The sequence below is a fragment of the Xiphias gladius genome, chromosome 23 (assembly GCF_016859285.1).
Source record: "Xiphias gladius isolate SHS-SW01 ecotype Sanya breed wild chromosome 23, ASM1685928v1, whole genome shotgun sequence".
Lineage (NCBI taxonomy): Eukaryota > Metazoa > Chordata > Actinopteri > Istiophoriformes > Xiphiidae > Xiphias > Xiphias gladius.
In genome coordinates, this window is record NC_053422.1 from 19083501 (window position 1) to 19099848 (window position 16348).

General features: G+C 41.3%; 1 protein-coding gene across 2 annotated transcripts in view; it reads right to left on the bottom strand.

The window, feature by feature from the left end:
• Positions 1–15245, bottom strand: part of flt4 (fms related receptor tyrosine kinase 4) — a 41855-nt gene extending 26610 nt beyond the window's left edge. The window contains exon 1 of one of the 2 annotated variants that reach the window (XM_040120799.1): positions 14817–15245. In XM_040120799.1, the coding sequence (XP_039976733.1) occupies positions 14817–14874 (58 nt within the window). In that variant the 5' untranslated portion in view covers positions 14875–15245. The remainder of the gene's footprint in view (positions 1–14816) is intronic. The other variant, XM_040120798.1, reaches the window with a different exon arrangement.
• Positions 15246–16348: the final 1103 nt, after the last annotated feature.

Consider the following 16348-nt stretch of genomic DNA (forward strand, 5'->3'; position numbering starts at 1 on the left):
TCACTTCACTGAGTTCTGCTTGGTTAATACAGCCGGTCTAGAATGTCATTACTGTCCCAGAGTCCCCTCAGGGTGCTATTAGTGCTTAGTCAGACTCCACACCTACAGTCTATCATATATAAAAGTGTCACCATGACTTATACCCCATCTGGATAGCATTAGAGATGAAAACACACAGAGTACTGCAGCATAAATTGAGAGGGAGTATGAAGGTGCAGAGGCTTTCTTTGCATTTATGAAAGCAAATGATAACCTTTTTACACATAGGACTCAGTGTTGTTTGAAAGTGATTGCAATACGTGTGTAGTATTAAAATGCACTGCATGTTTCCCAGCAAAATGAGCAAATCAGGGAAAAATATTCAGGGACAGATAGAGCAGCAACTTAAATTCCTGAAAGCCTAGATTCAATACACTTTTCATACCTTTAATCAATATTCTCTCTTCCACAGACAAAGAAAAGTAGTTTCAGGTGGCATGTGCAACAGAGCATCAGATGCCGATTTTTACATTAGTGACTCACACATCTTCAAGCATGTGCGATACAGACAACAGGCTAGACAATAGCGTTCAGCACCAGCAGCTGAAATTGGCAAGAACCATTTCACAACAGTTGGACATGACCTGCTGCCAATCAAAACCCATGCAGAGCTCTGGACAGCCGCTATTCCTGTACACAAACCTCATTCCTCCAACACATCCTGCTGCCCAGGGAGCACAATAGAGCAAGGCTATTGTTATGTAAATATTTTGTTAATGATGTTTACAGTAAAGGCTGGTCCCAATGGAAGGAGACTGATCAGCCCAGGTTCCCTCTAACACTGCAAACAGACAGAAACTCAAAGATATTGTTAACTCTGACTGGCCAGTCTTGAAAACCAAGATCAAAAAGCTTTTATTTTATTTCACCTACTCTCCTTCAACCATTTTGTGTATTTGTACTGCAGTTAGAGATTTCCTACATTACCCAGAATGATGTTAAAAACTCTCCTAAGCAAAAGAGGAAACTTTTTACTTTGATTTCAATGGAAAATGAGGGTGTGGGTGAATATAACCAACCATTTTTTACACTGTGGCACGACGATACTCAAGGCTGCTTTTCTGCTGCATTGCATTCTGCTATGTTGATCCTACTTTTGAATGGAATCCCATTTGTTTACTTTTGATATTTGGTTATTTATATCACTGAAATTGTTTTGTTTTCAATAAAACTCTTCTATCAATGAGAAGGAATTCGTAAATATTTAGAAAGATATTTTTGCTAGAAGCTTTCCACCACTGTGGTTTTTTAACTGTCAAATTTGTAGGTATTTCAATTCTGTGTTTATTTAGTTTTACGGCTAACTTATTACTAATAATTTGATATTTGAGAAATATGCTAATTCACTTTCTTGCTGATATGTAGATGAGTAGACTGATACTACTCTCATGTCTATATGCTGAATAGAAAGCTAGCACCAGCAGGCTGTTAGCTTAGCTTAGCACGGAGACTGGAGACAGAGGGAAACAGCTAGCCTGACGCTGTCTGGAGGTTAACAAAATCTGCCTACCACCAACTCTACAGCTCACTAATTTACACTTTATATCTTGTTTGTTAAATATATACAGAAACTGAAGCATAAAAACAATGCGTGGTGGGGGTTATATGCTGGACTAGCATATTTTTTGGCCTAACACAGTGACTTCCTGGAGTCACAGCGACAAGATTCCACATAAACAGATTTTTGTTACCTGCGGACAGAGCCAGGCTCATATCTACTGTACAGACTTAAGAATGGTATCAATATTCTCATGTAACGCTCGGCCAGAAAGCAAATTTGTATATTTCCCAAATTGCTTAAATATTCCTATGTGTTTTACTATTGATGGTTTTGACCGTCCTACTTTCTTTCATACTAATAAGATATCGATTCACATTTCAAATATCCTTGTTGATCTCTGCGAGGGATCACAGTTGAGACAACAAAACCATGTAGTGACATCTGTTTCTATCCTTGCGCAGATATTAAACGAGGTATAGTGCCAATTTAAAACCGCATACAACCCACAAAATAACACTCGAATCAATGTGCAACAGGAGAGCTAATATTGCCGTACTGACACAAAACAAACATATTAAGGAGTTGAAGTGGGAAGTGGCGGCAGTCCATGAGTCATTCCCAGCTTCTTGGCTCACAGCAGGGTATTCCTTCCCAAAAATTTCAGATATCTTTGACTCTGCCCCAGAGGAGAAGCAAAGTTTCCTCCACATATTGTCTCAGCTCAGATGTGAACCTACCACCAGCTTCAGTCCCATCACCACCCTGCTGCCACACAACACGGCTTTTTCCACTCTTCCTCACACCTGAAATACTGTGAAGTCAAACAGTGGGCTGTGTCTGAGAAACATACACAGGGGCCAACACAGCCTTTCCCCACCCCAAGAGCTATTTTCCTGTCAGGACAGCTCACATCTTCACTGCTTTAGGAATACAAGTTTTCCATCACGTGAGGAGCACATGAGAGTTCACCTCCTTGAGTCCTAGTTCAATCTTGAAGGAAAGCTGGCACAGGTGAGCGCTGGACCTCCCACACCTTCTCAAGATTTCAGATTGAAGATGTCAGTCCCCCCTGTGCCCACTTTGGACAGCAGACCAGGATGTTCCACTTTGGCTACAGACGGAGAGCATATGGCAAAGCCTGTAATCTTGTAACTTAAAGTGTGACATTCAAATGATTTACAAACTAAGTGTGAGAGATAGATTCAGAGTAGAAATTCACTTTTCTATATCGACAACTTTAAAGTGGCAATATTCAATATTTTTATATTAACATTAGATGACTATGGTTACTGTGACAGTGGTGGGTCTCACGGATGGAACCCACAGTTACATGACTCTGTGCTCACCCTCAGACTCTACAAGCTCTTTTGGCTCCGTTTCCACATGTTGTTTTGGTTTTCTGGCCAGCAACCTTACCGTTTTGGTTGACTCTCACGGCTCTCATCAGTGGCAAAGTACTTATACTCTTGCTCTGAAAAGCAAAAGTATAAGTAGTGTGGCTTTGTTATAAGGCCACCGAACTTCTTCAGGAGGTGGTCAGGGTGGATGGTTGGATCTACAAAGTGAAAGACTTTGAACCAGTGGACCACTGTTTGGATCCGGTCCCCTACCAACAGTCAACGCTGGTTTCTTTTAACCATGGCCACAACCTGCCTTTAACCAAATGAGTGGCAGATCAGAAAACCTTTACATGAATTTTTTGGGATGTTTTGGAATGAACTGAAAAATGATGTCATCCTGTAGATATGGGGGAGCAGTATCAGAAAATGCTTACATGCTTCATTTTAAAGGCAATTATAAATGATCTGTTTTGTTATTTACAATTTAAAAATGTCTAACTTTGGCACCCTCCAGTGATAGTATCAAAATAAACGGTGTGGCAGACAGCAATACATGTCACCGCCCCCACGGATATGATTTTCTCTATTTTTCTACAAACAAAAACTTTTGCCATCAGAATTATTTGAAAGACATTCTGATTTTAACATATAGTCCAGGGACACTGGGGGGAATGGGGGAATTAATGGGAAAATGTACCAGAATCCACTGTACAGGTGGATGTATGGTGACATGATTTTTTCTCTCTGAGTGATGAGCTCGGAGCTAAATCCCTACTGTACCTGAGTCTCGATGATGGACGCTTCCCCCACATTCTGTTGAGAGATTGCACACTGACAGACAGGAAGCAAGTTGTGAATCTTTTTGAAGTGCCACGACTGACTGGCATGCCTTCAGAGACAACACATCGGGATGCTTGTAGGTGTATTTGCGAGGGAAACGTGGAAGAGAAGCATCTACTATGAAGGGGAGACTTTGGCTGTGGCCATTTTGAAATGCTCCAACGTACAGTAAAGTAGACTGAGGTGTCTTAACACAGTGCAGCAAGAGTGTCACACGCCAGAGGGCAAAGAAAGCATTACACCCACACAGAGTCAAACTAAGAGCTTTTTGAAGTCAAGCAAAACATTTCACAGATCATTCAAACTGATACAATTCATGACAAATATGCTGGTGTACTCTGAGCTCAGTACTCCCGACATGGTCTATTTCCAGGGTGAATTTGAGGCTAATGTGTGCCACATTATTTGTCAAGACTTTGGATCTCTTATACATCACTTGTCATCCTAAGTGGTTCTCTCATATCTGCCGAAGGAGGTGCAGCAAAGGCATAACTTAATGTTTACTGGGTTACACGTGGCTGCAGGCCTGAGACGTCTCTGCTGTTTGGACACTAGAGATTGATGAGAGGTGGGAAGAAGGAATTTCTACTCCATACATACATGTAAGTGGCTCTCAGCTTTGATGCTCTGGAAGCTGCTATTTCTATCCCCTTGTTTCACAATGATGAAAATGTTTGGTGCCAAATGTCAATATCTTCCATATGGATGCGCTATATAATGTATACACCATGTTTCCAAACTGTGAGCCACCAGATATGGAGGCCTGTCAGCCTGTCAGCTAAATAAGTGGTCTGAGAAAATACTTTGTATAATCCCATTAGTAATTGTTTGCATTCTGTCAGATATAATTAAAAGCACACGTTGCTCCAATGTACAGCTATGTGAAGTGAATGCCAAGGAAAACCAAACACGTCAATTCATACAAGTTCATGGCTGATAGCATATCTTGTCTAGATAATAAACACATTTTCACACTGTGACCTTTCATGCTGCGTTTCATGACGGATTGTTATGACTGCTATCACTCAGTTAGCTCATTTATCTTATGACTCATTAAATAGTGAAGTTGAAAAAAAAAAGTTTTAACAGTCACCATATATTGTACAAGCTTTGTTCCTGAACAGCAGTTTCAGCTGGAGGAGAGTTAGTGCAAACAGTTATGTAGGTGGACAGTGAGTAAGCGGAGCAGCTGCTGTGAACTCTGGTTGGAGGAGACTGTGTTACCCCTCTCTACACAAGGCTGCAGCTTCAACCTGCAAATGATAATGATCTCGGTACACCACAAGTTAAACTAAATGTTTCAGTTTTATATTTATATTTTGTGATTAGGTTTTAGCTCTTTAACTACAGCTTATATTAACTTAACATTATTGCTGACCATTTTTGAATGGATACTTTTGTGAAACGCATTTTTTCCAACTTACCATACAGCCACTGTTTTCAATTCATTTCTGTGAGATATGCAAATCAAGCCATTAGTAAACTCTCGAAATTTCCTTGAGTTTTTGAATTGCAGTGAACAGCTTGTCTGCATTAGTTTTTGTCAGTGGTATATTATCATTGCATGCTGATACAGTTGAAGTGGAGATTGATATGAAAAGTGCATGCTGCATTAACTCATAATGACAATGTAACTCTTACAAAAATAAATGCAGGCTTGATGTTCATAGATTACACATCAGTGGCATAGAGTGCTAATTGATTTTCAAACTGAGCAGGAATTAATGGAAGCCAATGGCTGCCTGGAAGGTCAGAAAAATATATTATATAAAAAGCAGCATGGTGTGCACAATGGCTAGGAGTAATGTATAGTATAAGTGATTTTGTTGAATATTTGATAAAACCCACAAAACTACTGCAAGTGTTATGGCTCATTATTCAAATTATTTTTGCCGATATTTTTCTTTAGCCAGCGACATCTGACGGATCAAGATCTATTTGCTCAGAGAGACTGGGTGGCCCAAGAGCTCAAATGGATGGTGATTGGCTTGTTGACAGCCACCTTACAAATGTGAACATGGGGCAGTGAGCCAAAAAATATTGAGCTCGGTTCCCCTCTTTTCCCATGCATTCCAGCTGGTGGTGCAGAGATAAGCAGCAGCTTTGGGTGGTTAGCTTTTACCAACAAAAAGCAACATCTCATTTTAACCTACAAAGATAAATCCAAGTATTTCCAAAGTTGCTTTACTCCTTCTATTATCACATGATTACACAGGGCATGAACACACAAGTTTTAAATGAGTAAAATCCTTCAGACACATAAATGCTGCATTACCAGTCTCTGACAGTAAAGCACTTATCTTGTAGCCAATTTTCTACGTTTTACGCACTTGAAATGACAATGACGCTGATGACTTTATAAACCTTGTGATTCAGCTCATTACATTAATAGTATCTGACGCTCTGATCCCTGGGGATTGTCAAAAATAATTAAACTCTGACTTCAACAATTACTGGAGATACAGAAGAGAACTCTTCATTTGGCATGGTTTTGTCTCAGAGAGACAGCTCACTGAACACGTCCTTGTAAAAACTTGACATTGCTCCTGAGAAATGCGATTTTTCTGTTGATGTGAAAACCCACTCTCACTGTGGGAGTCGTGTGTGTATCCTGCACCAGCTCCAGCTGGATGTGCCAAGCAAACATGAAAGTCTGAGTGGCCTAAAACAACTTTCCAGCCTGATATTTGTTTGAAACAGCAATAAAACAGAGGAAATGATAAATGCTTCAGTAGGTAAAATGTAACTCAGATAAGGATGAGGCACTGAAAACAGTTCGGTATATCTTGTTCTCAGACATGCTAACTATGTGATCACATAGAGATGACTACATTAGACATATGGCTTCACACAGCTGGTTTTTCTGCCTTTTCTGTGCTGCATGCCTGTGTCATGAGGGAAGTGCCAGATGTACATATATACTGTATGTGAACCAAGTGCAAGAATTCAAAATTTTTCAAGGACAATTTGTTCCTGTTCACTCAGCATGTGCCTCAGTCTGCACTTTGATGTGTCAGCTCCACATACCTTGCTGGCAGAGAAGAAAGATGTGCGACTGTCTACTTGTCAATTGAAATGTGTAAACAGCATGCCAGAGGAACATCTCCAGTAGCTCTTTACTTAGGTTTGGGGGTCAGAGTACCAAGAAGTGCAGTGGGCTGCTCGATCCAAGAGTTTTGCAACAATTTTGTGCTGAGAAAAAAATGCTAGAAATTTGAAATTAATGACACTGAAAAATGTGATTTTAATTTACAAGCTCCAAGCAAAGCATATGCAGATGCACAGTGAAGATGACATCCTGGTTTCCCATCATGCTCAGGTTTTTCGTTAAAATTACAAAATCATACACACACTGAAAAGCATACCATGTACCCGTAACGTCCCCCGTTCAAATCCACCCAGGGCCCTCGTCATCCAAGTCTTTCTCTGCCCTCACACTTCCTGTCTGATTCTTTGCTCTACCCTATCATAAAAGGCGAACCTCCTACAAAGTAATAAAAAGGAAAACTGCAAAATATATTGCAGCCCACTCTTTAAAAATCGCAGTGGAAATACATAAATGAAACAAATATGCATCTCAAATCACTTGTGTCCTAGATGTGTGCATGAACAGGCAGTGAATGAATTTTTAAAACAACACCAATCCAATGTGGCCTTATCCTTCTTATGGTGTAAACAGAAAATAATGAAAATTGTCAACTCAATGTACAGCAGCTCTGCAGAGTTACACAGGCAATGATAATTTCTATTCAAATGCATTATGTGCTTGTTTTGTGAGGGATTATTGCAAAAAGAAATGTAGAATTGCTCAAGTAAGTGGGAGTACAGTGTTATACACAGTACACAGTAGATCTTTTACCCATTTCATTGCCGCTGCATATGTGCATACATCTTCTCCTTTACTGAGCTCTATTCATGGCCCATATTGGTGGCTTCACGGGTGGCTGTCACAGTCGGGGAGTACTGAAATTGGACTTCCCAGCCTATGGAGCACACCTGGTGACTAAAGATAAATCATATACACACACTGGGAAGAAGCCTGGCTGCCATGAGGCACTCTAAGACGGTAAAAAAATACAAAATTTCACTGACAAGCAGACAGAAACCCGGCAAGCAAGAGTCGAGAGCATGAAAGGTACACACGAAGATGAGAGCTCCTCTCTCTGCAGGTACGACACGGGGCACGTTGAAGCTCGCGTGAAAGGCATCGCAATGTTTTTCATTGTGAACAAATTTCCTGTTTTCTTTATCATGTTCACGCTTCTCCCACTTCCCTTTTTCATGGACAGTGAAGGAGATGTTGCCGTTAGTGTTTCCTTGCTCCTCTGTAGCTTTGTCTCTGATCAGTCATGTGACAGGAACAGGAAAAGAGGAACCTTGTGTAAACCAATAAAGCTTTTTTCAGAGTCTCGGTTTGGCAGAAAGGATGCGACGTGGGAGTCGTTGAAAAAACACAAATGTTTTCACAGATATAATCATTTTAATGAGGTACTTGTGCTGTTGCTTTGCTGGTCTATACTGTATGAATGAGTGACAAGCCATTTGAATTTTTCCATACACAGCTATGACTTCCCTTCAGCTGACACTCAAGGGGTTAAACAGACTTGAATGAGACAGCTAATCTAATAACTGGAACTGAGCTACCATTTTTTTTTTCTGTAGGTGTTTAAGAGCAAGGTGTAGGTGACAGTGCAGCTACACAGTTATTTCAGTGACACAGTATTTGGCAATGGCCCAAGGCTTGGGCACTCTGAAATAGAACACCCTGTATGTCCGGCAAGGGACAGGAGGCCAGGCAGGCCACGGAGCAGACCTGCTCTCTGGATGTGGAGTCAGCCAGCCTCAGGCTACAACACACTGCCTCTCTCTCTCTCTCCGAAAGATATAAAGTCAACTTCCTCTGTCATCTGGAGACAAGGCCGGGCCAAAGCCAGGCGACGGACTGACTGGCAGCTCGGCTTTGATTTCATTGTTACTATGGAGGAGGATGACATCTCTGTCCTCTCCGCTAGTGGAGAAGTTAGGCCTTTCCAACATCCTGCCAGAGGAGGGGTGTAAAATGAAGGATGCGGCAACAAGCCATCTGGGCCTGCTTCCTATGTTTAAAACCTCTGTCCCTGACTAAATCTTCCTGTACCTGCCTCACAGGCACACCGGACAACTCAAACTCTTCCTCTGTGGTGAACTGTTTCTTGCATGTCATCATTTTTATCATTGAGAAATGGTTTCCCATGCTGAGAAAGGAACCCAGCATATTCTGGTAAATGCTTTGTCCTAGCTCCTGGTGGTGATGTTTCTGTTGGGAAACATCTAAAACATCTTTCTGAGTACAAGCAAGTGTGAAAGATTAGCAAAGTCCAGGCCTGCTGTGATGGCCTGCACGCTCCTAAAACTCACGCTGCGTCTGTTCAGAGGCCAAACTCTGAGGAGCCCCATTACTGCGCTTGTTACCTAATTCCTGGAGATTCGGGTCATAAACAAGTCTCTGCTGCCATGTCAGATGTCCAAGTGAGCTAAATCACTGCGGCAGCTGCTGTAGAAAACAAGGTCAGAGTATGGAGTGCCGGGTCAACAATTATGGTGCTGAATGCCTAAAGGAGGGAAGCTGGCAGTTTCCTCAGGCTTTGCCATTGGACTCTTTCCCATGAACCTCAAGCGACCTCCAATGACAAGGCAAGAGGTATGAGAGAGCAGTGAATATACAAGGACTTCCAGCACACAGCTGCCTGAGACTGAGTAACGATTCCAATGTGATAGCGATGGTGGCTCTCATTAATCTGTTAAGTGCTCTAAATGATGCTTGTTTCTAAGCAACGCAAGCTCTTTTGTGTATTGTAATGTCCTCATAACAGGATCCAGTTTCTGCCTTCAGAACATGTGTAGAGTGATTAACCAATAAAGGCAAGAAATGCCACAATGCAATTTTCCTCCAGTGTCTGACAACACCACTTACAATAAATGTCTTTTCACTGGCTGTTACAGCTGCTGAATCTCATGTAATTAGCCCTGCATTTGCATGTCAAAAGACAGCACCGAGGTAGGTATATGTAGCTGTGAATCCAAAACACCTAATTCTGGACTCTCTAGTTTGGTGATAAACCCATCTCCCAAATGAAATCCAAATCGTAGAAGCTTACCAAGCTTAATCTGAACAGAAAAATGTGCAGCGGTCCTTCATGATCATCTTTTGTCTCAATTAGCAACAGCAGCGATATATAATTTATTTCATTTTCCAGGTAAAGGCACTTGTGTGTTTAATTGTGCACTCTCTTACTCCTTCATGGGTGGGCTAATACACTAAGAGAGTAACAGTTTAAGTACTCAGTGAGCGAAGCATCGCTAAAATTAATTTCCGACTGTCTTTGTGCTCTGCTGTCTGCAATATGAAACTCAGGCCTGTGTGAACTTGATGGAAGGGACAGAGAAAGAGAGAAAAAAAAAAATCAATAGGTTAGATCTTCCCTGCATGGTAAGTATTCCGGGTGCAGGAGAGTGGTTTAAGAGCGCTAAGAAAAATGCACTTTGTGAGAGCTAAAAGGGAGCCTGCAGTGACTTACGTTTCATTTGCACAGTAGGGACACTGAAAATGATCATGAAGGAAGGATTCTAAATGGACGCCTTTAAAAAGTCACTCTCAGACTCAGTCAGACTTTGACAGTGAAAGACAACGGTCCTATAGATTTAGAAACGACGGTGAAGCAGTTAAGTGCCATGATGAGGGGGAAATAATTGTACAAACACCTAATTGTCCTTTGTGGTGGTGGGTCAAGCAATGAGAGGACCGTTTAGAGAGCTCTGCCATCAAAGCAAGACTAAAGCTGCCAGTGTGCTTCATCAGGACTGTTTGTCGGATGGACAAACAGCTTCGGAAACCCCCTCCTCCTACACTATTACGACATCAGAATTTGAGGGGGGGCTATGTCCGACAATTTTTGTAACTTTCCGAAACCAACAATCTGACACTCCCTCCCGTTTCATGCCGTGATTGGCCAGCTGTGCATAGGTGAGAAAGGAGCCAGGGTTTGAACTTCTCTCTCAGCTCTCTTTTCATACTTTGCACAACTATTCCTTCACTAGTCAACGCTATGAACGTCTTCCAGGAGGGATTGCCTGAAAATATGTGTCTCTATCCCTATATTTAAACAATACTGCATCTCCTCCTTCTCTTTTTGATGAATGTGGTCATGCGTAACAGCTGTAAATACTTTAGCCTTCCAATGTGATTCCACAACACGTCGTACAAACCAGTTCTTTTCTGGCCAAACCCAGCCCTGAGAATCCAAAGCCGTACTAGCAGTGTTGTGAGGCTGTAGATAGGCAGTTTGAGCTAAATGCTGATGTTAGCATGCTAACATGCTCACACTGATACAAGGTAAAACTGTGATGGATGATACAATTCAGGAAAGTTTCAAGAGTCTACTAATGAGTTGATTTTCATAGAAATTTCATAGAAATTATTAAGGTTGAAAAAACACATTACATACATTTAAAAATTTAAATTTAAGAAATCTGAAACATTGCAGGACTAATTAAACAGTAATATAACAGTAACAAGACTGACATGCTGGTGGTACGCGGGTATAATGTTAGCATGCCAACATTTGCTCATTGGTCCCAAACACAAAGTCCAGCTGAGCCTAAAGGGAATGTCATCCGTTTTTCAGGTCAGTCATAGTCATAAACCAAAATACTGGACAAAAGTTGACCCCATTACGGTGTTAGAGGAAAAATTAAGTGACCAAAGTGTTTATAATTGATCCTGAGGGGGACATGAATGGCTGTTCCTCATTTCATGGCACAACATCCATTGGCAATTTATTTGATAGCTATCAAGATATTTAATTAAAAGCCAAAATGTGTCCAGGGATCAGAAAAATTAGTGGATTCAAACCCATTGGAAATGTATGTAAACAATTTAATGGCAATCCATCCAGCAGTTATTGAGATATTTCAGTCTGGACCAAAGTGGTTGACCAACCGACTGAAATTGCCATAAAGCCATGCTGCTAGTGTGGCTAAAAACTGGGCACAGAAAAACATAGAAGGGTCAGAAATCTGAAAAAAAAAATAATGATAATAATACCACAGATGGTTTTCATCAACTATCTAACACCAACTTAGACACATATTTGGCTTCTGCAGATTCCTGGTGTTGAAAGAGCTTATCTCTCAGCTCTCGCCATATTTGGGGTGTTGGTCTTTAACATGATGAGAAAGTGAGTGGCCAGACATCCAAATGCCCAAGGGGGCCTCACCACTCCATGCCAGTGATGAGTGAGGCACCGGACTCCCTATTTATTTGGACTTTACTGCAGAGCGCTTCCCACACCGAGCAGCAGCAGCATTCCTCTCTCCTCCGAGCTGCTCTCCAGCTGATAGAACAAGATACTCAAGGACAGACACCAAGGGTCCGCTCCTCGGAGTCCTGAGGTTGAATCCTGAGATCAGCGCTGAGAATAGGGGGGCTATTGTTGGCTAAAACAACTCAACCTCTATAAGTGGACGACAAGAATAATACCCAAAGTTGAGAGTCAGATTTCTGGGATGATCTGATCAAGCGGAGGTATGCGTACAGAAAACACTCTGCTAAAAGCAATATCAACATTATGTACCCAAGTCCCAGAGTAAGCCAAAGATCATTCGGCTGTAGAGCTCAGCTTTAGAAAAGAAAAAAAAAAAAAAGATGCACTGTTTTCATATGTGGCGTCTTTGACTGGGAATGTTCATAACCGCTAATTATGATGCAACAAAAACAAGGCAATCAAGCGAAGATAATTCACTGTTATTTTCAGCTGAATCCTTTTCCAGTGGAGCTGCAACAAGATGTCTTTTTTTTAAAAATAAGACAGAAGTTCTGTAGCTGTTTAATAAACGACGCTGACGTCTGGGCTGGCAGGTCTACAGTCCGGTCTCTTTCAATCTTCCCATTTGAAGATAATAATGGGAAGCCCGTGCTCTCATCGTGCTTGTATCAGTCTCCAACTCAGAAGTGTCTTTTTCATGTCACACATTTGTATTTGTTTGAAAGAAATTTTCGAGGTCCGAAACCCTTCAGGCTGAAGACAAATCAGAGAATTTAGACAGAAATTGAAGGATGAAGTACTTAATCTTCTATAACGACACTTAAAAATGTCAAACTGATTCAGCAAGAGGTCTTTATAGTCAGAATGCAGATAAAAAGGTTAATTGCTGCACTCATGCTCCAACTTTTCTATCTTTTCGTTATGTGATGTTCTGAATTTTACACATAAACACACACACACACACACACACATACACACACACTGCTGCAAAACAGACCCAGAAAATGGCCTGTTTCTCTCACCTCCCTACTTTAATGTGGCACTCGTGAGACTGTAATTGATAAATGTGCATCTCTGATATGAGGCTAGTGGTTCTTTTTGCCTCCAGGATATTGTGCTGCTACCTCATGTTTCCAGCATCATCTGAGAAAAATAAGTCTTTCAACAGGTAACAGCACACGTAGCCTAAGAGGCACATCAGGTTTGTGTGATGACAGATCTGTCAGACAGAGCTTTACCGTTGCAAGATACACATTGAGGATAAATCAGAAAGGCTTATGCGCATTTCTTATGATTTTTCTCTTTTTTTTGGGTTCTGCAAAAGGTTTTATAGAGCCTCAAAAGACCATATGGCCAGGTGAAAAGAGGAGAGAGACATCAGACTCAGTTTTCACAAAACGCCATTTGTCACAGATTATAAAATCTATCGATCACAGAGGCCGGATAATGTTAACTGTTACTGAGGGCAGTGAATCCTCTGAAATGGATTTTGTGGTGCCATCAGTCATCAAACTTCTCCAAAAAAAACAGAGGCACTGTTTATCTGTTCCTGCGAATGTGTGTGACCCACCCAGCGCAGCTCAGCGATATTTATGAAAGGAGCGAGAGCAATCCCTCCACCCCAAAGTTATGATTTGTGAAGCCATATGGTGACTGCTCCTCTCAAAAGTATTCACTGTTCTTTACGAGCAGCTGTTCAACACAAAGCAGTGATGAACAGCTTTCAGCCACTGGGAAAAACTGCAAACAACCTCAGCTCCCAGATAATATAGTCAATCAGAGTTTTCAAGTATATGATATAACGTAGTGCAATGAAAACAATGGACTTTACATGAGTAAAGTTATTAGTTGTAGTTGTTTCATGAATTTTCTGGACACACAAGTGACTAAAAAGCACATACGGAGGCAGATCAGACTGAAATTAACCCAGAAATTCTTGAAACATGTAGGCTTGTACTGGATGCAGGTGACATTCTCTCACCTTTCACTTGCTTTACAAACATATAATTACATAAAAAGACCACTCTAAGAGGTTTAAAGGGATCAGGACCCCCCCCCCCCCCCCATCCCTCCCACTCTCTCTGTCCTCCACATGTCACATGTCCGCCCAAGATGAGTCAGCTCTCCTCCCACTCTGCCTCTAAAATTTTGACCTACATAGGTCCACATATACTGTGATTTAAAGTCACTCGAAGTCAACATAACAAAATCTGCTTTTCATTCCTCCCGATTGAAGCATCATCAATTAACAGCTGCATCCTTATCAAACGCGACAACAGCATACCTCCCCCTAGTGCCTATCTGCATTCGGACCTCCGTGGGCAGTCCCGCTGGGTTATTAATCCAGTCCCGAACTTTGAATCATTAGAGAGTGATAAATGGATGGGTTAAGCTCTAGTCCAAAATTTAAAGAAAATTCATGTTTGTGACTTATAAAAACTTAAAAGATGGGATTTAAAGTGGGCCCAAGTGTAAGAGTTCCATGTTTTGATTGAATATGATGCATCAGTTTTGAAATAACTCAGAAATATCCTACAGCAAATTACAATTAATAAAAACATTATTTGAAAACACGTAGGTCATATTCAGAGAGGTCTAAGTTCAGGATCCACCCAGATTCAGTTCAAGCCCTCAGCTTGACACGAATAAAACTTTGAGCCTCTAAAAATAAAAGCTCAATCAACCTCGGATCAATTATTAACCTAAAGTCAGTGTAGACAGTCAGCTCGGCCTCTCCGTTCATAAAAAGTTGTGCGCTCAAAACTTTCAGACTCACGGCAAAAGTCTCCTCACCTGAGGCATATGCTATTCCAATCCAAGTCCGACAGAAAAACGTAAAATCTGTCTTCATCTCCAGATCTCCGGTCCAGAAGTGCAGAAAGCTTGAGCGATGTTTCTGATAGAAGAACAACAACAACAACAACAAAAAGCAAAATACAAAAAACAAAAAGCAACAACAACAAAAAAAAACTTGTTAGTTTTAACTCCGGCGGAGACAGTGGAGAGGTGGTTTGAATGAATGTCCACGGATGTGGGGAAAAACTCAGGTGAATCTCGGTCAGTCTGTCTGTAGCTACTCTGCACACAGAGGAGGACGGAGTCGAAATGCTGAGGAAAGGGGAAAAAAAACGTCTTTTCCCCCCGTTTTGTCAAAAGGATGCATAAGGCACTGAATGGGATTTACAATGATTTCCCTTTCCTTTGCTCGTGACTGGAGCGCATGCACACCCATCCATCCAGTTCATAAAACAAGCTGAGTTGGAGGGGGGTGTGTGCGTACGTGTGTGTGTTTGAGCGTGTGTGTTTGAGCGTGTGTGTGTGTGTGTTTGCGTGTGGGTGTGTGTGGGTGGGTGGGACGGGGGGGCGATGGTGGGTCTCCCCACCATCAATGGCAAATTTCCTTCCTGCAAGGTCCCATTCGTTTCATCCTCTGCGTTAAAGACCTATAGTAATCACATTGCATACACTACTGGTCAAATGTTTAGAGCACCCTCATTTTGCCAGGTTTTTATTGAAATTGAAACAGTGGGTAACCTTAATTGGTACAAAGGTAAGCAGTATGTATGTATGAATGTAAACTTCATGAAAGCAGGTGAACGCGAAGCAACCTGCAAGTGCAACACATTTGTGGGAACTTCTGCGACAGTGATGGAACCATATTTCTGAACAACAACTGACATCCATTGTAAAAGAACAGCACGGGTGTGTTTGAATGCTGGATGACTCAGAAATTTATATTACATTTAGGATTTAAGATTCAAATTATTCCTGTTTTTTTTTTTTTTAGTCTTTCTTGTTTATTTGTTCGATGTTTTAATTCCAGAGTAAACTGAGACATTAGACTGTAAATTTCACTAACAACTGGAAAACTTTGGAGGTGTTCTAAAACTTTTGACCAGTACTGTAGAATAATAAAGGATAATACAAAGTGCAATGCGGACTCTATAAACTCAGTGATGTGGAAATTTATGATGCTTTATAAGAGCTATGAAATTTCCATTTGGCTTTCGAATGCTTCCTGACATCCAACTGGCTCAGCAGGTTGTCCTAATACCATCAGAAAGTCTTCTACCACCACTACAGGAATACGGCCGTGTCACCACAGGAAGCAAACAAATACCACAGACAGAGCAAAGACACACAGCTTCTGGGGGAATATTAGAAGAATATTACGTTTAGTAGGCTGTCTTTAATCTGCAAATAATGTATGTAGTCTCTAATTCTTCTAACACCGTTCTGTCAATGTAATTTCATCTGCTCAGGTCAAATGCCGTTGCCATTAGGTAGAAAAGTTATCTTTTGTGCTTATGAACACAAATTCATCT